General features: G+C 39.3%; 1 protein-coding gene across 2 annotated transcripts; it reads left to right on the top strand.

Moving 5' to 3' along the window:
• The first annotated feature begins 7247 nt into the window (after positions 1 to 7247).
• On the top strand, positions 7248 to 9345 carry Tceal9 (transcription elongation factor A like 9). Of its 2 annotated transcripts, none has more exons than XM_047536186.1 (3): positions 7248 to 7391; positions 7876 to 7940; positions 8344 to 9345. In XM_047536186.1, exon 3 carries the CDS (start codon positions 8395 to 8397, stop codon positions 8707 to 8709), a length of 315 nt encoding a protein of 104 aa, XP_047392142.1. In that variant the 5' UTR covers positions 7248 to 7391; positions 7876 to 7940; positions 8344 to 8394; the 3' UTR covers positions 8710 to 9345. The 2 variants fall into 2 exon arrangements, with proteins under 2 accessions (XP_047392142.1, XP_047392143.1); XM_047536187.1 differs by having other exon boundaries at positions 8347 to 9345.
• Positions 9346 to 21236: the final 11891 nt, after the last annotated feature.

Below are 21236 nucleotides of genomic sequence, written 5' to 3' on the forward strand. Positions count from 1 at the left end.
CAGGATAGAATAATGAATGATAATGGCACAGGATCTGAGTTTAATCAGATTGCTCTTTTTCCTTCTCTCCCTCCATCTAGATTCTGCTCATCCTCTGAGAACCAGGTCAAAGTCTTCTAACCTAGGTCAAGACCTGAAAGTTCCCTTTTCTTTTTGTCTTTTTCCAAATGGCCTCATGTGAAGGAGGATCTACCTTTCTAGGTGTTGTGTGGGAATTCTAACCCAGGAAACAGATTTGGGGTTTGGCAGGTGGAAGAAGAAGCAAGATGGAATTAGGATAGTAGACATGCTTTATTCAGTGGTGGTCACAGCCTTCAGCCTCCAGCTTCATCTCCAGCTCCTGGCCAGGTCCATTTTAGTCCTCATTTTGCCCCTGTTTATAGGGATTTCAGGTCAGTCAACGTACAGGGGAGCAAAAGTCCTTGAGTTGAGAAAACTCTTCAAGATACAATAGGTGCCCTGTTTGAATGGCTTAGAGATGCTCTGCAACGCCTCTGTCCTTGAGGCCTGGAGACATTATCTTATTATAATAACATTTGATATGAGTGGACTCTGTGAAGCAAGCAAGTTATGTGATCTGCACATGTGCAAAGCTAACTGTACTATGTAACCTAGTGTAACTTGATGTGACCCTGGATATAGATAATAAACTGGACTGGCTTTCCCACAGAAGTCACTTATTGCTCTTCGCCATCCTGTGTGCTTGCCTCTTTATTAGCTCTCCCCTTAACCCTTATAGCTGGACTCCAACTAACCATTGTACCCATTAGCTCCCCCTTTAGCCCATTTTGCCTTCATTAACCCCCAAGTTTTTTCCATAGGCCATTGTTATATGTAGAACAAACAAAGAAGGCACACTGCCAACAGGTTACATAAGTGGGGGTGCATGCTCACAAGTTAATGTTTATGATCTTGAGTATATACACTGAATCTGAGTGTTTCTGTACTTGACTAACTATAACATAGCCAGTTCCTAGCCCTGACTACACACTAAAAACATAACATAGCCTGCCGGAAGTCATGGTGAGGGATGCTAACTATAACCATTTTGGACCTGCCACAACAATGCACCACTTTAAGATTCCTCACCATACAATCTATGTATCTGAAGTATTCTGCAATGATCTCTTAGCAAGGAGGGCAGAACCCTGCATTCAAAGTCCACAGCAATAAGAGAAGCTGTAACAACATACAACCAAAAGAGAAGCCCTATCATTTATGATTACTAAAAGCCATAGTCAGTTTTCTCTCATATTGAAGTGGCAATAAAATCTTTTCCAGCCATGTTGAATTGTTCAGGGACAGACTGGATTCAACAGAGTTGTATAGCAAAACTTATGAGCATTTCAGTGCATACCCAGTAGGCACCTCTGGTGTAGGTGTGTGTCCAGTTCACAATGGTGTTGATGAGGATATGCCTACAGATGAAAGGACAAAGCAGTTACAGGCATTAGCACAGGTAAATCACATCCATCTGGGAAAATGTATGCCTGCTTTGAATCCTGGGAAATCACAGTGGTCACCTGTGGCAGCTTCCTAGTGTAGTGATATCACATTCATACAGCTTCGTCTTGAAATCCAGCATCCCTGGTATGCACCAGCACCAAGGAACTCATAAATGGTCAAAGGAAAATAACAAACGTGCCCTTTAAAATCTGTTTCCCATCTGTGGGACCTGGCCAAGTCACATGTACCTAGGGGGACATTCACTAGTTACAAGGAGATCATACTCTAAACCTTTTCTCCATGGGGCTAATAGGGCTACCTAATGAAGATGGGGGGGGATTTATTGTCCAGAGCCATGTCCAATCCAGTTTTCCCCCTATTCAATCCAGTAGGAGCAGGCAAAAGAATATTCCCTTGTTTCCCAAACCCTGGTTTAGGTTCAACATCCTCTGTTGCTACCTGGACCTGTGTGGTGTAGAAAAGTTTCCACAGCAGCTGGTACCCCTTGTTGGGGACACTCATTCAGAGCTCTCACAACTACCTATAGGTGCTGTGCCCACCCCTTCATGGAAGGTGGGTTGACCGCAGTCCTAAGTCATTGCTTAAGCAGGCCATTATATCTTTCAATCATGCCTGCAGCCTGTGGGTGGTATGGGGTGTACAGCTTCCACTGAATCTGTAACTGAGTTGCCCATCACTGTATATCCTCACCTGTGAAAGGGAGTCCCTTGGTCACTTTATATTGTGATGGGTCAGTCGTATAAGGCCATCAACACTGTAAGAGTGTGAACCATAGCATGCTGATTCACTTGACTACTAGGTCAGGCAAACGACAAGCCTGTAGTTATATCCACTGTCATCAAGGCAAACATGGTTCCTTCTGACCTCAATAAAAGGCCAATGTAGTCAATCTACCATTGTGTCAAAAGGATGTGTCCCCACATAACCTGGCCATCTGTGGCTCCAAAGCATCAGGGGTGTAGATATTCCTGACCACAAACCACACATGCCTGGAAGACCTTTACCAGGGCATCCCACATTAAAGGCAGACCCCACTGTTTGACTATAGTCCATAGAGTTTTCACATGTGCATACTGTGGGCAGCAGTGCAACCAAGCTGCCAAGTTAGTGGGAGGTGCCCACTCCAACCACTGCATCCTAGCCAAAGCATCTGCTCCATCATTCCCTAGACAGAGTCAGTAACGTAATATATAATCACCTGTTCCTGGGGCTTAGCTCCCAAAGCTCTTGCCACAAAATTTGCCCCTAATACAATACACAACTGTCAGTATATATCATATGGAGGATGCTCCATTTGCTATCATCATTTAGCTCAACTTACTGGCTCAACTCAGTGTCTGGTTTTTACTTCACAGTCACTGACATCCACACAGGTAATTGTCCATGACTTGAGTTATCAGTGTACCAAACACTGAACAGTCTAGGTGCCTTACCTCCAAGGTATGGCTTGTTTCTGGTTCACCTATGTAGGTAATGGGCCCTAACACAGTATATCCTGAAGTCTCTTTCCTCTGATGGCTTCTAGCACACTTGGGCTCTCTCTGGGCCCCTGTCAGCTCCTGGCATCCCTAAATCTCATAGGCATAACAACAAAGCGACCAGGGTCTCTCTTGACTTCTATCCAAATTATTACTTGACAGGCAGAATGTGGCAAACTTGGTTACTGGCCCTGCCGGCAGCTGCCCATAGGAGCCATCAACTGCTACTGCTTCATTTTCTGCATTACCACTGGTCAGGTTTGGAGGCATTAATCTTCTTCTTCCTCTTCCTCCTCCTCCTCCTCCTGGGACTACATTGGCACTATGGGGGAGGCTAAGGGGTATTTTCAAGATACAGAGTTCCTCCTCCAATGACTGTACTCTGGCTCTGAGGGCCTCTTCCTTATCTTGTAACTCCCTTTTTTGGCAGTGTCTGATAAAGCTGCATTCGTCTTTGCTCTCAGATCTGTAAGAAACATTTATCTCATGGCCCCAGCAGTCTTGTGTGCAATTTTTCAGTTTGTTTCTTTGTCTCATCTGCACTGGCATTGCCATCTTTGTGCTTGGCTGCAGACTGGCACCTGGGCTTTGTAACTCAGTTCACAGTCTGCTCTGCCAGGTCCATGTTCACCACAGGGCAATCAGAAGTTTTCTCTATGCTCACAGGAAACCCATCCATCCTATGCCAACTCTACACAGGAGTTAATGCTAATAGGACTTTGGTAACCTAGAGCTACATGCTGCTTTGTGGCCATAGGTCCCTCCTGTCTACTGCAGTTAAGGTATCTCTCACCTGAGGAACTTTACCAACTGTCATGCAGGGGCTCTGATCCAGGAAATACATTTAGGGTTTAGCAGGTAGAAGAAGATACCAAATGCAGTTAGCATAGTAGACACTTTATTCAGTAGTGGTCACAGCCTCCAGCCTCCAGCCTGAGGCTTCAGTTTCAACTCTAGCCAGGTTCATCTTAATCCTCATTTTGTCCCCATTAGCCCCCCATTAGCCCCCATTAGCCCATTTTGCCTTCATTAACCCCCAAGTCTTTTCCATAGACCATTTTTATATGCAGGACAAACAAAGAAGGCACACTGCCAACAGGTTACATAAGTGGGGGTGGGGCACATGCTTACAAGTTAAATGTTTATGACTTTGAGTATATACACTGAATCAGAGTGTTTCTGGCCTTGAGTAACCATAACATAGCCAGTTTGCAGCCCTGACTACACAGTAAAAACATAACATAGCCCACCAGAAGTCTTGGCAAGGGAGCCTAACCGTAGCCATTTTGAGCCTGCCCAATCACCAGGTATATCATCTAATTCACCTGTAGCTCTTGGACTAGGAGTAAACCCACAGGGGATGTGGCCCACTTTCAGGAAGACAGACCTGGAAAAGGGGCATGTGCAGACTTTCGATATGGGTTCCTGGTCCTTCAGTCAGGATATTCTAAGAAACTGTATTAGTCAGCTTCTCACTACAAAGAAATACCTGAGGCAATTTACTTATAAAGAGAAAATTCCTATTTTGGCACACAGTTTTAAAGAATCCAGTCCAAGATCAAGTTATCACATCACTTTAAGCCTCTGGTAAGGTGCAGCATATCATGGTGGGAATGTGCAGTGGAACAAATTGTTAAATCTCATGAAGAAGGAAGCAAAGAGAAAGTTTGAGAGGCTAAGGTCCCACAATCCCATTCAAGGGCATGACACCAGTGATCTAAGGACCTCTCCCAATATGGCCAATCTGGGGACCAAGTCTTTGAAACATAGACCTTTGGAGGACACACATCCAAATAATAACAAGCAAGATATTTTAAGATCCTGGGTATCTAGAGTTGCATCTAAAAGGGGAGGAGTGGAGACTCCAACTAGGCACATCTTGCCCCACTGATTTTTCATTACATGGAGAAGACAGCATCCACAGGACCAAAGGTTAATCTTATAAAAGTGGGGCGTTGGGCAGAGGCCTTTACTGCTCTGGTCTAAGGAAGTAATGTATTTATGCACATGGCCTAAATTCTCTGATTTTCCCCTTTTTTATAGAAAATGGAAATGAAATGTCTTCTTTGCAGAGTCGTTGGGATTCTTAAAGTAAATTATAGCAACCAAGCGCCCTTCCCTTTTCAGGACATCAAATGTATTTCTGGAATCCTTCCCATGAAGCTGGGGGAAAAAAGCTGCCATTCAAGATGTTTCAATCTTCCCTAGGGACAATATATTAAAGGTCTTACTGATCTCATACTTCTCTTAAAGATCTGAGAGCTTGCCTGTACTGTTTTATGAGGTAAGGCCAGTACAGGCAGTATAACTTGCTGAGGGGCATGAAGTTAACTCTAAGTCTGGCACTGGTACTATATTAGTCCAATTTTTGTTACTGTAATGAAATACCTGAGGCTGGGTGGTTTATTTTGCTTACAGTTCTGAAGGTTCAAGTGCATAGCACCAGCATTGACTCCCTCTTGTGAGGGCCTTCTGGCAACAACACCACATGGTGAATGGCATTATGGCAAGAGTATGTGAGGATATATCACATGGTGATACAGGAAGCTGGAGAGCAATTCAGAGGTCAGGCTTGCCCTTTAATAATAACCTTCTTGTGAGAACTAAACAGGGTCCCATGAAAATTACATCAATTCCTATTAAGGGCAATGCCTCAATGTCCTAATGACATAACAGTAGGACCAAGCTCTTAAAGATTCCATTACCTCCCACATAACCACAGTAGGACCAAATTTCTAATACATTTGTTCCCTTTGGGGACACACTTAAACCATATCTGAAACATAACAGGGACTAACAGCTCTCTCAAAGTAGAGTTCTGTCCAGCAGCCCCAAACCATAACATATTGAGTTCTCCAGGGCTTAAGTGCACATGTTTCCCAGAAGATATAATAATGTGATCAAAAAGCAGTGAAATAAAATGTTAAGGTGTGAGGGTTTTTTTCTTTCCACAGATCCACTGAGCTCTTTATTTTCCTTCACAAAGGGGGACCAAAGCCTATAGAAAACAAAAAGATGTTTATGTCTCCTGCTATTATTTTTTTAAATATTGTCATTAAGAGCTAAGTAATTTTTAAAATTTTTATTGCAAATTCATGTCCTCTACTAAAGTATGGTTGTTGTTGTTGTTGTTGTTATCAGGGATTGAACCCAGGGGTACTTAACCACTGAGCCACATCCCCATCCCATTTTACTTTTTGAGACAGGTTCTTGCTAAGTTGCTTAGGGCCTTAATAAATTGCTGAGGCTGGCTGAAATTACAGGCATGTACCACCACACCCCACCCATAATCAATATTTGTTGAAGACTGTGTATGAGCCAAATCCTCTACATGAGTTTAATCATTAAGACTTCCCAGAAACCAAGTGTATGAGTTTTGATATTGCCTTCCTTCAGATGAAGAAACTAGGGCTTACAATACATACCTGTGAATTGATCAATTGGTGATTTTTCATGCAGCACAGCTTCTTGGAAATGCAATCAGCAGAGTTCTGGAATCAAATATCATTTTTCTTTATTTTCCCAAAATAAAATAATAATATAAGCATGCACTTTTTTTTATTGGGGATTGAAACCAAGGGTGCTTTACCTCAGTCTTTTTAACTTTTTTTAAATTTAGGGACAGGGTCTTGCTAGGTTGCTTGGGGCCTCACCAAGTTGCTGAGGTTGGCCTTGAACTTGTTATCCTCATGCCTCAGTCTCCCAGGATTACAGGTATATGGGCCACCATGCCCAGCCACTGTGCACTTTTAAAACACTTACTTAATGACAAACACTATGCTAAGTGATTTATATGTGTTAATTAATGTAACTAAAGTAATTTTGTCTTTGCTTTTTATGACAAAAAACAGAAGTTACTTTTTAAAAAGACTATATAAGTATTAAGAATAGAGTTAAAGCTGCATTCAAAACTCTCACCCCTGTTCCAGGCTCCTTTTAATTTTTACAACTACTGCCCAGCCTACCTGGCTCCACAAGAGCTAAGAAGAATGCAGATGAAATGGAGGCTGGGGGAGGGACAACGGATGGAGGAATTAGGGATCCTAAGAGCAGCAAAGGGGAAAATTCAATTCTTGAAAAAAGTAGAAAAGTTCAGTAGCTTCAGAAAAAGATGCAGCCCCTTCATGGTAATCAGAGGAAAAACAGCGAATAACATTTCCCCCCCCCTGGAATAGGCAATAACAGAAAAGACTGACAGGGCCAAATGTATAAGAGGAGGGCGGGGAGGGAACCGAGGGCGGGCCCACATCTGCCGCGCTTTTGGTGGGAGTGGAAACTGGGGACCCGAGCTCACTGGTGACGTAGATCTCATGTGACCAGGAGTCGACGTGTGCAGAAGTCCTGCTAGTCTGGTCCTTGTTCCCGTCTGGGTACCAGCTTCCTTCGGCAGTGCAGGCGGCAGCGCCGGAGGCCAGCGGAAGGACTCAACTTGCTGGAATTTTGCAGGTTGGTGTCAATAAGGATGTTGCCAGGGGATTTCTAGTGTGGGGGTCGTCCTGAGGTGGAGACTTAAGGGAGTACCAGGGAAGTCCATTTCTCCACCCCCACCCCCAGATCTGCAGGAAATGATGGCCCTTGGGAAAGGAACTAGGGGTCCCAAGAGAAGATAAAGTAGACTTATGATAGTTTAAAAATAATCATCCTCTGAGATCTGATCCCTTTCACGACATTCACCCTGGCCCCAAATCCCGCCTTGGTCTTAAAGATAGTTTGGAAATAACCTGCTCTTCCCACTCGCTGTACAATGAGAAAGACGAGTTAACTTGCTCTATGGTGAGGAGGAGAAATGGGGAAAACAAAAGATGGGAAACTTTCCATAACTGAAACCTTAGATGAGAAAAGCTACTTGGGCCTGGTCTCTGGTGCTGGTCGGCCCACCAAGTACTCGCCCCACCCCCACCATCGCCTCCCTTCTCGGGTTTGTCCGCAGGTCTGTGGTTCGAACCTCCCAAGGCCACAAAAGTAGGAAAAAGAAGCGGACCGGATCAATACCAGGTAAGTGAGAGGAACAATATAAAGACTCCAGGGGCGGAGGTGGGTGAAGGCGGGGTTGTAGGCCCCTCGGTCCCTAGTCCCTTCTCCCTTCCCCCTTCCCCCCCCCTTCCTTTCCCCCTCCAGCCAACCTACTCCGTTCGGGGAGGGCCCAGTGAGGGAGAAAGGGTTGGGGAGGGCTGGGAGGCGGGAAGGAGGGCCTTGGAAAAAGCTGGAGGGAGGGACAAGAGAGAAGGGAGGCAGTGGAAAGTGGAGGTAAGAGGGCGGGGTCAGCGAAGCACTGATTGCTGACTGGGCTTCTCAGGTGGAAGATATTTGGTGACGTCAGCTCTGAATTTAAAAAAGCAAATGCCGAGCCCTCAGTGCATTCACCAATACTTTAACTCATTATCTCCTTGTTTCCTAGAAGTAATTGCATTCAAAGAGGAAAAAGCAGGAAAGAAAGAAGAGGCACAAGATGAAACCCTGTCAGAAAATTGAAGAAAAACCAGACAATGAGAATGAACCAAAACTTGAGGAAGAGCCAAAGCCTGAGGAAAAGCCAGAGGAAGAGGAAGAACCAGAGGAGGAAGAAAACGCAGAAGAAACTTTTAGAGAAAGGCTGATTCAATCTCTCCAGGATTTTAAAGAAGATATACATAACAGGCATTTGAGCAGTGAAGATATGTTTAGGGAAGTGGATGAAATAGATGAGATAAGGAGAGTAAGAAACAAACTTATAGTGATGCGTTGGAAGGTCAATCGAAACCATCCTTATCCTTATTTGATGTAGTTCACCTTGATTTACTTTACCTGATATTACCATTGCTATAGAGCTTTCTTTTTATTAGCATTTTCCTGATATATCTTTGTCCATCTTTCTACTTTTAACCTGTTGCTGTTAGTAGTTTTAGATGTATCTCTTGTTATCTGCATCTCATTGTTTATTGTATTTTGAACCTATCTACAAGTCTCTGTCTTTGAATAGGAGAGATTTACTCACTGTAAAAAAGAGGTTCCTGATAGGATATAAAATGGAAAAAAAATTACTAAATAATATGTGAATATCATATTTTTGAATAAGGTAAGGGTACATTTGTATATTACATATATGCTCATTTAAAACTTGGGAAGGATGAAAGACAAAAAGTTCACTCAAGCTGGGCATGGTGGCACAGGCCTGTAATCCCAGCAATTTGGGAGGCTGAAGCAGGAGGATCATAAGTTCTAGGCCAGCTTCTGCAACTAAGCAAGAACTTGCCACAAAATAAAAAGGGCTGGGGATGTAGCTCTGCGGTAGAGCACTCCTGGGTTCAATTTTCAGTGCTGCCAAGATAAAAAAAAAAGTTCAGTTTCAGTGGTGGGATTATGAATAAAATCTTCTGCTTGTTTGTATTTTCCATATTCCTAAAATGAATACACATTATTGTTGCTAAAAATAATAAAATTTTATAACTAAAAAGTAGCAACCAACATCATTTTTCTGTTTATTTCTAAAAGTACTGAGGCACTTACTATTTGTTGACCAAAATATTAGAAACAAATGTGAACTTCAAAGTACCACCAGAACCACTTAGCTGAAAGATTACATTTTACATCTTTTCTCATCTGTAAAATAACAATCTCACAGGAATCTCATAGGAGCCAAATTAGGTAATGACTTAGAATAATTTGACAGGGCTTTGTCCCCATCTGTTCATGCAGAATCCAAACTCCCTAGAGATATGTTTCAGCTATTTGGAAGGATTGAGAAAGTAGTTCTCATCTGTGCCTGAGAACCAACCCAGGCAACAGTTACCCCTAGACTATTTTTATAAATTTTAAAGGGAGATTGAAGTCTTATTTGGGGATACTCCCATCCCTGACTAGAAATAGATGAAAGTGCTAGTTGTATGTTATTTTTCTCTATGATTTTCTTTTTGGGTGCTCTTCATGTCTCCAGACCATACTTCAAAGTTGCAATAGTCCTACAGATACTGGTGGGGTTGGAATTCAAATTGGAGTGAAAGTTCCAGCAGCTCACTATGCCATTTTTATAAGAAAAGGAAAACCCAGCCACCTATTGTTCAGAAAGGGAGTGATCAGGTAAGATGTGGAAGGGCTCGCCCAAGTCACACTCCCCTCAAGGGTAGGGGTGACTTGTTTCTCTGCCTCTGGGTTGATGGCCAGGCTGTGGTAGACTGGTATACCTAAAGGAAGACACAGTCTTTGCAGGTCAGAGATCTAAACTGTCCCCTTTTTCCTTCTCAGGAGGGGCTTGAAGGGAACTTTTTTATAAGGAACAACATAAACCTCAAAATTCACTAAGTAGAAACAGTAGTGGTAGTCTTGTCCCAGACATGACTGCTCTGGATGTACTCAGATAATTATGGGTTAAAGGAGAAGGACCTGATGGCAGGGGAAGATGATTATTGACAGCACATAAATATTTTTTTAAAATTTTTCCTTTTGATTTCTTTTTAAAAATTTTCTTTCTACAGGCTGCATTTTGATTCATTGTACACAAATGGGGCATATCTTTTCATTTCCATGGTTTGTACACCATGTAGATTCATACCATTCGTGTAATCATACATGTACATAGGGTAACGATGTCTGTCTCATTTCACCATTTTTCATACCCCCCTCTCATTTCCTTCTAAGCATATAAATATTTTAAATTGTAAAGTTCATGTATTTATTTGAATGTGTTAAATGCTTTCAGTTTAAAGTAAGTGATGTTAGTTTAGATTTCAGTGATGTTATAAAATTTCCTTTCCAAAAAAATTATTAAAATTTCAGAAATGAGTGAGTTTGAAGTACAGCACAATATTAATAGCATGGATAGCATGGATGGTACACAGATATGGCAAAAATCATTCTGAAACAGTTTCCTAGAATAATTGCTTTAGGGATAATGTCTGCAAACACCTGCCAAGAACTGCAGAATCAGAAGTTTCACTCTACTTAGAGCTAACATGTTAGCCTGCTACCATTTAATGGATGCTGGCAGAAGACCTAGACTTCTGGGTCAGAGACTAAGGGCATTATTACAGCAAAAGCAGTAGCCAGAGCTTCATGTTGGTTTGTATTGGCTCCCTTTGATTGCCAAATCCCATGGGCCAACATGGGCCCCATGATGAATACTTGAACATGCAGTGCTTTGCATGACAGGAAAGAAACTCTGAGTTTGGGGAACTGACTGTTTTCACAGTAAGTGGAAGCAGGTCTGCTTTCTGTTCAGGGAAAGATGTTACCCCAGCCCTCAAGGTTACTTGCTGCAAAAACAATTGAAAAATTATCTGCCTGGGCAAAGAGTGGTTAGGGCCTTACATTCTTGGCATACCCGATAAGGACATGCTGGGACACTCAGTCTTTGGCAGATTGCCACTCCCAATAACAGTTTTCTCAGTACAATAAATCCTAATGTCAATGGCAAAGATAAACAGTTATTAGACAGGCGTGGTGGCACATGCCTATAATCCTAGGGACTTGGGAGGTTGAGGCAGGAGGATCACAAGTTCAAGGCCAGACCTTGGTGAGGCCCTAAGCAACTTAGTGAGACCCTGTCTCAAAAAATAAAAAAAGAAGGGTGAGGTTGTGGCTCAGTGGTTAAGCACCTCTGGGTTCAATCCAAGATACAAAACAAACAAACAAGAAAAAAAGATGAACAGTCATTGAAGAACTTTAAAATTACAATAAGACCAAAACTACCATGGCATCACAAAATAAGAGGTAGAAGTGCAAAGTCAATGGATTCATCTGAAAAAACACCAATGACAAGAGTAATCTCATGCAAAAATTTTCACTAGGTAACTGACAGGAGGATGTGTGTTTGAAAATCAACCCCAGATCCAATATACACATCATAAACATAACCTCTGTGAAAAGCAAAAACTGAAAGACAGTTACTCTGTTCTCTCTGCAAGGAAAGTTCAAAGTAGGGTAAAGGCCAGAAAAGGGGAAACTTCACTCACATCACAGTACTGAAAAGCAGTTATTTGATATTCTGTCATTGGCATTTTGCAAAAGGCTCAGGAAAATACACTTGCACTAACTGGATGGATAACTTAATTGGGTATGGAGCATCTTTTCATATGCTTTTTAGCCATTTGCATATCTCTATTTTCAGGAATATTTAAATCTTTTGTCCACATTCTCATTATTTTCACTGTAGTGTTGCAAAGTAGCTATTTAAAGAAGGAGGTAGGCCTGCAGATGTAACCCAATGCAGACGTAGCTCTTGTCTGGCATATACAAGGCCCTGGTTTTGATTCCCAGCATTGCAAAATAAATAAATAAATAAAGAATTAGGTAGATTTGTGTATACACGTGTTCACCATGCATTGTTAAAAAGAATGAAGAACAGGAGGTACAGTATAATATATATACATGTCCATAAATATCAAGATGACTAAAAGGAAGGATCTTTTTTAGTGGCAGTTTGGTATCTCACCAGGTCTCCTGTGTTCTGGTTATTTAGGAAAAAAAATATTTTTAAAAAATTTCCTAATGTGTAATCCTATTATACTTGCACTTTAATTGTCAAATTAGTTCTTGGACTTATGTCAAGTCCTTTTCTTCCATGAATTCTGAGTTCTTTTCTAGATGTTTTATCATTAACCTATTATTTTATGGAAAAGGAACAAGAGTGTTAGCCAAGATCGCCCAACTATTAAATGGAATGTCTGCCTAAGGTCAACGTCCTTGCTCTTAATCACTACTCTGAATTTATTATTAATAAATAATAATAATTGTGTTATGCTGAAGGAATTCTATCAGTTCCTTAAAGTTTCATCCTCTTTCAACTCTTTATTGGTCTGAACCTAAAATGGAGTTCTTGCTGGATAAGCCACAACCATCTACTGGGTGTTTAATAAAATAATGGTTTACAATTGTAAATATGTACCTTTTGCAGTTCAGAAGTACTTATCAAAGATCTAAGAGCCATTCTCAAAATTTAACCCTCAGTAGAATAAGACCTGTCTCCAAGACTTCATGGGAGGACAAAATACTAACTTTAAAAGTTACCAGCCAACAAACACAACTGGGCTATTCTTATTTACACTAACCATCTCATTGTAATTTTTATTTCTCTGAATCAGCCTTAGTGCTCAGCCTTAGTTACTTACTTTTGATTTTCTTTTAAAGTCACTAACTCTTAAGGTCACACAGCTGAGCTATATGTTTGTTATTAGCCTCCCACTAGCTTCGCTATAGATAACACTTCTGATGCGTGAGTCATAATGATACATTCAGGAACTAGAAGGCCATTTTTGTGGAAACCACTAACCCTTCGCGTGGGCCTATGCAGGGGTCCAATGGGTGACCTTTAGGCATCAGGGGGCCAAAATCTTCACCCTCAGATCATGCGTATGCCACCATTTTCTGAACATGTGTCACATGAAAAGAGCCATGAAGATTGACTACACACGTTCAGATGACTGATTGCTTCATCTCTGATCACCTTTCCCCACACCTTAAACCACCCTGCTTCTTTACCCCATAAATATCCTCAAAACCTATCTATCCTCAGGGAGGTGAATTTGAGACTTCCATTTCCTACCCCCATACTTGACCACCTTGCAAATAAACTCTTTCTCTTTGACAAAACTCCTTGCTTCAGTGATTGACACACTTTGTGGGAGGCAAAAATGGCCTGATTTGGTAAATACGCTTAGGCTGAATAACTCCTACTCATCCATTCCAGAATAGATGTTACATTTTTTTATAACATATTTATTGATGTTTTTCACATACCAATTCACTCAAAGTGTATAGTCCAAGGATCTTCAGCACATTCACAGGTGTGTGTAAACATCACCCAATCAATTTTAGTACATTTTCCATCAAGGGAAAAGAAGCATCATAACCTTAGCTATGACCCTTGCACGCTCCATCCTCCCCGCTCCTAAACAAACATTAATCTAATTTCTTTCTCTAGAGTTTTCCTGTCCTGTACATGTAAAATATGGTATCACATGACTGTCTTCATTTAATTAGCATAACATATTTAAGTTTCTTCCATGTTGTATCATGTCGGTACCTCATTCCTTTTTATTGTCGAATGTTATTATTTTTCATGGTTAGTCCACATTTTGGATATGTATCCTGGCAAGGATATGGAACCATAGAATCTCTCATTTATTGCTGGTGATAATGCAAAATGGTACAGTCACTTTGGAGTACGTTTTGGCAGTTTCTTACAAAGATAATAATGCTCTTGCCATATAATCCACAGAAGTCTTTTCTGTGATATCTTGCATCTGGCCACTGTCACGGGTCGTTTTTGTTGCTCTTTGGTATTTATGCAAATGAACTGAAACTTATGTCTACACAAAAACCTGCACATAGATGGGTATTGTAATTTTATTCATAGTTGCAAAAAATTGGAATCAACAAAGATATACTTCAATGTATAAATGGATAAATAAACTGAGGTGAATCAATATGATGGAATATTATTTAGCACTAAAAAGAAATGAGCTATTAAAAGCCATAAAAGGACATGGAGAGGCTGGGGATGTACTTCAGTGGTAGAGTACTTGCCTAGTATGCACAAGGCCCTGTTTTCAATTCTTAACACTGCAAAATCAATAAAAGATATAAAGGAATCATAAATGCTTACTACTAAGTGAAAGGAGATGATATGAAGAAGCTACACATTTTATAATTCCATGTAACATTCTGAAATAGGTAAATTATTGGGATGGTAAAAAGATGAGTGAATACTAAAGGTTGGGAGGTAAGGTGGAGTACAAAGGTGGAGCACATGGTTTTAAAAGCAGTGAAACTTCTGTACGATACTATAATGTTGGGTAAATGTTTTAGGCAGCTTTTTCATTGCTGTGACCAAAAGACAGAACAAAAATCATTAGAGAAGGAACAGTTTATTTGGCTCACATTTTCAGAAGTCTTAGTCCACAGGCATTTGATTACAGATTCTGGGCCTGAGATGAGGCAGAACATCATGACAGAAGAGATTTTAGGAGGAAAGTAGCTCAGAACATGGGAACAGGAATAAGAGAGCTCTGTGCCCCAGGTACAAAATATAAACCCCAAAGGCACAGCCCTAGTGCCCTACTTTTTCCAGTTACATCCTACCTTCCTGCTGTTACCACCCAGGTAATTCATTCAAGTGGATTAATGCACTGAATAAGTTGAGGCTCAATTATTTTGCCTCTGAAGATTCTTGCATTATCTTACCCATGAGATTTTGGGGGACACCTCATATCTAAATCATAATAGTGTGTATCATTATACACGTGGCAAAACCCATAGAATTGTCAACACCAAGAGTAAACACTAATGTAAACTAAAGACTCTGAGTGATAATGATGTAGGATCATCAGCTGTAACCAATATATCCTTCTGGTTCTGGATGTTGACAGTGGGGGAAGCTGTGTATAGGATCAGGGGGTTTGTGGGAATTCTCTGTAATTTCTGCTCAAATAAGCTATCATTCTAACACTGCTCTGATATAAAGTTTATTATTTTAAAATCTCCCCTTTATCTCTAGTAACACGTTTTTGTTTTATAGTCTATTTTGACTTATATTAGTATAACCACTCCAGCTTTTTATTTGTTCTTTTACTTTCAATCCATTTTTTGTTTTTCATACTGGAGATGGAATCCATGCTCTGCCACTGAGCTACATCACCAATCTGTTTTGTTGTTGTTATTTTTGAGACAGGATCTCAGTAAGTTGCTGAGAGCCTCATTAAGTTGCTGACACTGACCTCGAATTTGTGATCCTCCTGCCTCAGATTCCTGAGTCATATTTTCAATTTATTTGTATCTTTCAACCTAAAGTGTGTCTCCTATAGATAGAGTATAATTGGATTTAAAAATTTTTTATTTGTTGATGGATCTTTATTTTATTTACTTATTTTTATGTGTTACTGAGAATCAAACCAGTGCCTCACACATGCTAGGCAAGCGCCCTACCACTGAGTCACAACCCCAGCCCCTATAATTGGATCTTGTTTTTCATCCAGTACGACAATCTCAACCTTATGATCAGATTGTTGATACATTGACAACGTTTTATTAATGTAGTTGCTTTTAGGTCTGCCATTTTATTTTATTTTACTTTTTGTGTCTCATATCTTGGTTCCTCTATTCATACTTTCATCTTTCTTTTACATTACCATATGATTTCTAATGAAGCATTTAAATTTATTACTGCTTTTTACATTGTGTTTATTTTTATGGTTGTGCTAGGAGGACTTACCATATATATCTTCACTTATCAGAATCACTTTCAGATTTTAATTATGTTAATTCTAGTAATACATAGAAATGTTGGTCCTATTTATCTTACCCCATTTTTTGGTATTTTTTCATACATATTTTATCTATCAGTGTTAAAACCCAGTAATGCATTATTGTAATTGTTACTTCACCTTCTGTAGTCATTTCTGTATACCAATACTGCATTACTTCCTCCTACCCACTTTGATTTTTTATTGGCAAATATATTACGACTATAGTTCTATACATCTTAGGCCTAACAATACATTATAAATATATTATTTTATGAAAATAAATTTAAATCAATTAAGAGAAAAAAACCTTCTTTTATACTCACATATAAAAGTATGCTCTCAGGGTTAAGGGTATAGTTCAAAGAAGGAGCACTTGACTAGCATGTGTGAAGCCCTGAGTTTGATTTCCAGCACCATGAAAAAGTATACTCTTTTTGAAAAATAATTACACATTATCTTTGCTTGTGCTTCTTGTTTCTTTGTATAATGTGAATTATTGTCTGAGGTTACTTGCTTTCAGCCTACAGATCGTTAGTATTTTTTGGTCACATAGGACAACTCCTTTCAGTTTTTGTCTTTCTGGGAATGTCTTTATTTCACCTTCAATTGTTTAATATTTTTATTTTTAATGATTTTATTAGTGCCTTATAGCCCTCAATTTCCTTCATTTATTCCACCGATCTTCCCTCTCTCTTTATGATATCCTACCCTCTACTTTTCCCCCTTTCTCTGCATACCATAATTTCATTATGAAATTTCTTCCTTTTCCTGTCACTCCTCCCTCCTACTCTATCACCTTACTCCACTCCACTGATCTCCCTTCTATTTTCATGAGATTCCCCACACCATTTCCCTCACTTAGCTCTAGCTTGTGCATATGAGAGAAAACATTCAACGCTTGACTTTCTGAGTCTGGCTTATTTTATTTATCATGTTCTCCAGTTCCATCCATTTACCAGCAAATGACATAATTTCATTCTTCTTTGTGGCTGAGTAATACTCCATTTTGTACATATACCACATTTTCTTTATCAATTGTCTGTTGATGGGCACCTGGGCTGATTCCATAACTTGGCTATTATAAATTTAGTTGCTATAAACATTGATGTGTATGAATCACTTTAAAATGCTGATTTTGGTTTTTTGGATAAACATCAAGGAATTGGATAGCTGGGTCATAATTGTGGTTCCAGTACTAATCTTCTGAGGAATCTTCATACTGCTTTCCAAAGTGGTTGTACTAATTTGCAGTTCCACCAAAAGTGTTTGAGTATACATTTTCTTTCGCATCTTTGCCAGCATTTACTATAATTATATTCTTGATAATTGTCATTCTGACTGGCATGAAATTTCAATGTAGCTTTATTTGCATTTCCCTGATTGCTAGGGATTTTGAACACTTTTCCATATATTTGTTGTTCATTTGTACTTATTTTAAAAATATTTTTAGTTGTAGATGGATAAAATGCATTTATTTGTGTATTTATATATGTATGTATGTATGTATTTAGTGGTGCTAAGGATCAAACTCAGTGCCTCACACATGCTAGGCAAGTGCTCTAACACTGAGCTACAACCCAAGCCCATTTGTGCTTCTTCTTTTGAGAAATGTCTGGTTAGTTCTTTTGCCCATTTATTGATTGAGTTGTTTGTTTTTTTGATGTTAAGTTTTTTGAGTTCTTAATATATTCTGGATATTAATACCCTGTCAGAGGAGTAGCTGACAAAGATCTCTCATTCTGAAGGCTCTCTTGATGCTCTTAATCATTTTCTTTGCTGCGCAGAAGTTCTCTTATTTGACACTGCCCCATTTATTGATACTTTGATCTTCAATTTTGAATGATAGATTTGCTCATTGATATATGATTCTCGGTTGACAATTTTCATTCCTTTGAGCACTTTGATTGTTATCACACTGTCTTCTTGCCTCCCTTTGTTTATGTTGAACAGTCAGCTGTTAATTTTTATTGGAGTTCTCCTAAATGTAAAGTCATTTATCTCTTCATATTTTTAGGATTTTTCTCTTTTTTATGACTTTCCGAATTTTCACTATGAAGATACAGTTTGTGTATATCTTTGTATTAAGCCAATTTGGAGTTTGTTGATCTTCCTTCATATGTAGATTGGAGTTTTTTTAAAAAAATAAATTTGGGAATTTCCAGCCTTTATTTATTTCAATACTTTCCCTTCACTTTTCTCATCTCTCATTTGGGTACTCTCTTCACATGTATGCTGGTGCACTTTATGGTGTCCCATATTTCTCTAAGGTTCTTATCTTTTTTCTGTAGAAAAAAACTGTTTTTTCTCTCTTTTCTATGAATTGTATATACTCCATCAATCTATGTTCAAGTTCACTAATTCTTTCTTCTCTCAATTCAAATTTACTTTTGAACCCCTATAGTGAATTTTTTTCTTTTCAGTTATTTGGATTTTCAGCTCCAGAATTTCTGTGTGATTATCTTTGTTTGCTTATTTGAGACATGATGTTGCTAAGTTTCTCAGGCTGGTCTTGAACTCATGTGATAAAGTGATGGTCCTGTTTCAGCCTCCAGAGTAGCTGGGACTATGGGCATGCACTACCATGCCCAGCTAAGTCATGTGGTTATTTTTTATTATTCCATTTTAATTTTCTAATTTTTGTTATAACTACTAGTGCATATTAATTGTACAAATGATGTTTCTGTGTGACATTTTTGTAGACATATATAATATACTTTGATCATATCTACCATCCCTTAGTCCCTGCATGTGGTTACTTTTTTTTAATTCTTTTTTTTATTGTAAACAAATGGGATACATGTTGTTTCTCTGTTTGTACATGGAGTAAAGGCATACCATTTGTGTCCCACCCCCCATTATGTGTCATCATCCACTTATCAGGGAGATCATTTGTCCTTTGGTTTTTTGAGATTGGCTTATCTCACTTAGCATGATATTCTCCAATTTCATCCATTTGCCTGCAAATGCCATAATTTTATTATTCTTTATGGCTGAGTAATATTCCATTATATATATTATATATTATATATATATATATATCACAGTTTCTTTATCCATTCATCAATTGAAGGGCATCTAGGTTGGTTCCACAGTCTGGCTATTGTGAATTGAGCAGCAATGAACATTGATGTGACTGTATCTCTGTAGTATGCTGATTTTAAGTCCTTTGGGTATAGGCTGAGGAGTGGGATAGCTGGGTCAAATGGTGGTTCCATTCCAAGCTTTCTGAGGAATCTCCATACTGCTTTCCAGAGTGGCTGCACTAATTTGCAACCCTACCAGCAATGTATGAGTGTACCTTTTCCCCACATCCTCTCCAGCACCTATTGTTGCTTGTATTCTTGATAATCGCCATTCGAATTGGGGTGAGATGGAATCTTGGGGTACATGTGGTTACTTTTGATCATTTCTGTCTTTATGGTGATTTCAATCATTGTCATACCCTCCTTTACTTCCTTAATCATGTTTTCCTTTAGTTCTTGAAACATATTTATAATGGTTACTTTGAAATATTTTCGGTGATATCCCCATTTCTGGTGACTATTACAGGCAGTTTATGTTACCTGTTTTCCCCCCACTGTATAGGTCATTCTTTCCTGTTTCATTTTTCCCCCCTCTCAATGCTGGGGATTAAACCCCAGGTCCTGTGCAAGCTAGGCAAGTGCTCTACTACTAAGATAGACCCCTAACCCTCATGTTTCTTCGTGTGTCTTGTAATTTCTTATTGGAAACTAGACATTTTAAATAATATGTTGTAGCAACTCTGGTTACTGTCCCCCATTCCCTTTCCAAGGTTTATTATTGTTATTTGCCTGTTTATTTGTTAAGTAATTTAATGCATGGTTTTAGTGAAGTCTATTTCCTCCTCCTTCAGCAGTAAACCTCTAATGTCAGTCTTCAGAGAGGCAAATTGTTATGTTCACAGTAACTCTAAAAGACAATGCTATCTTTTTATTTTTATTTGCATATTATAATTATACATAGTATTTGGGTTCACTTTGACAAAATTATACATGCAAGGAATTTGATTTCTATTCCTATCTGCAAACAATGTTATCTGTATAACAATGGTTTTGATAAAGTTATCTTAGTTTCTCCCTAACCATGCTCATCTTTTAGGCTCCTCTAATTTTGAGAACATTGGGCTATTATTTTCAGTAATGTCCTTGGCCATTAGTAGCTTTGAAGGCTAATTTAAATTTGGGCTCCAGTAACAAATCTGTTCCAAGGTCAGTGTTTAATATTTGTTCTGACCCTGCAGGGCTCCTCCCAGCTATATCCTTCTTTGGCTCTCTTGAGCTATCTAGCCACACAACAGTGAACTTCAACTTTCTGCAGATTCGTTAACCACTTCCTAATTGCCTCCAACACAGCTTCCACTCTTTTTGGAGCAACCTTGACTTGAACTCCTCCATGCTTTGTTGCAAATGAAGTCCTACTGGGAAAATATTGAAAATATAAGATAAAATATTAGAAGCTTACTTACCTCCCCAGGCAAAAGTTCTGAGTCAGGGCTCTGGATCTGGGGGCAGGAAAAATGGCGCTTTTCTCTCTGAGTGACACTCCTACTTTAGGAGCAAAACTCATGGTGGAGGAGCAAAACTCAGTCTGAGGTCCTCTTCACTTACTTCCACCAACATAAAATAATGACTACATTAAAAATAAAATACTTTATTATAAGCCATACAAAAGTGATCATGGCCAGAACGTGGATTCAAGTTAACATGAATGACAAGTTCAACCATGGAAAAGTTTACATAAACTTATAGCCACAGAACAAAGAAGGTCACAAATCAATACATTTACCAAATACACTGATGAGGGCATCAAGGAGGTGGGATACAGTAAAACAGGTCAATCTTTCCTATAGGTTTCAGATGTTATAGCATTCTTAACTTTAGGATTTTGGAGGCTAGAGGTCTGATAAGCTTAGTGATAAATTCCAAGAGTTTTACATAATAGCATGAAGGTGTTAGGTCAGATGCAGAGTTTGAAAGTAAATAGCTATCAAAGCGACAAAGATAACCCAAGATAATTTTGGCTCTCGACCTATAACATTCCATCTTTCCACAAC

The sequence above is a fragment of the Sciurus carolinensis genome, chromosome X (assembly GCF_902686445.1).
Source record: "Sciurus carolinensis chromosome X, mSciCar1.2, whole genome shotgun sequence".
Taxonomy (NCBI): domain Eukaryota; kingdom Metazoa; phylum Chordata; class Mammalia; order Rodentia; family Sciuridae; genus Sciurus; species Sciurus carolinensis.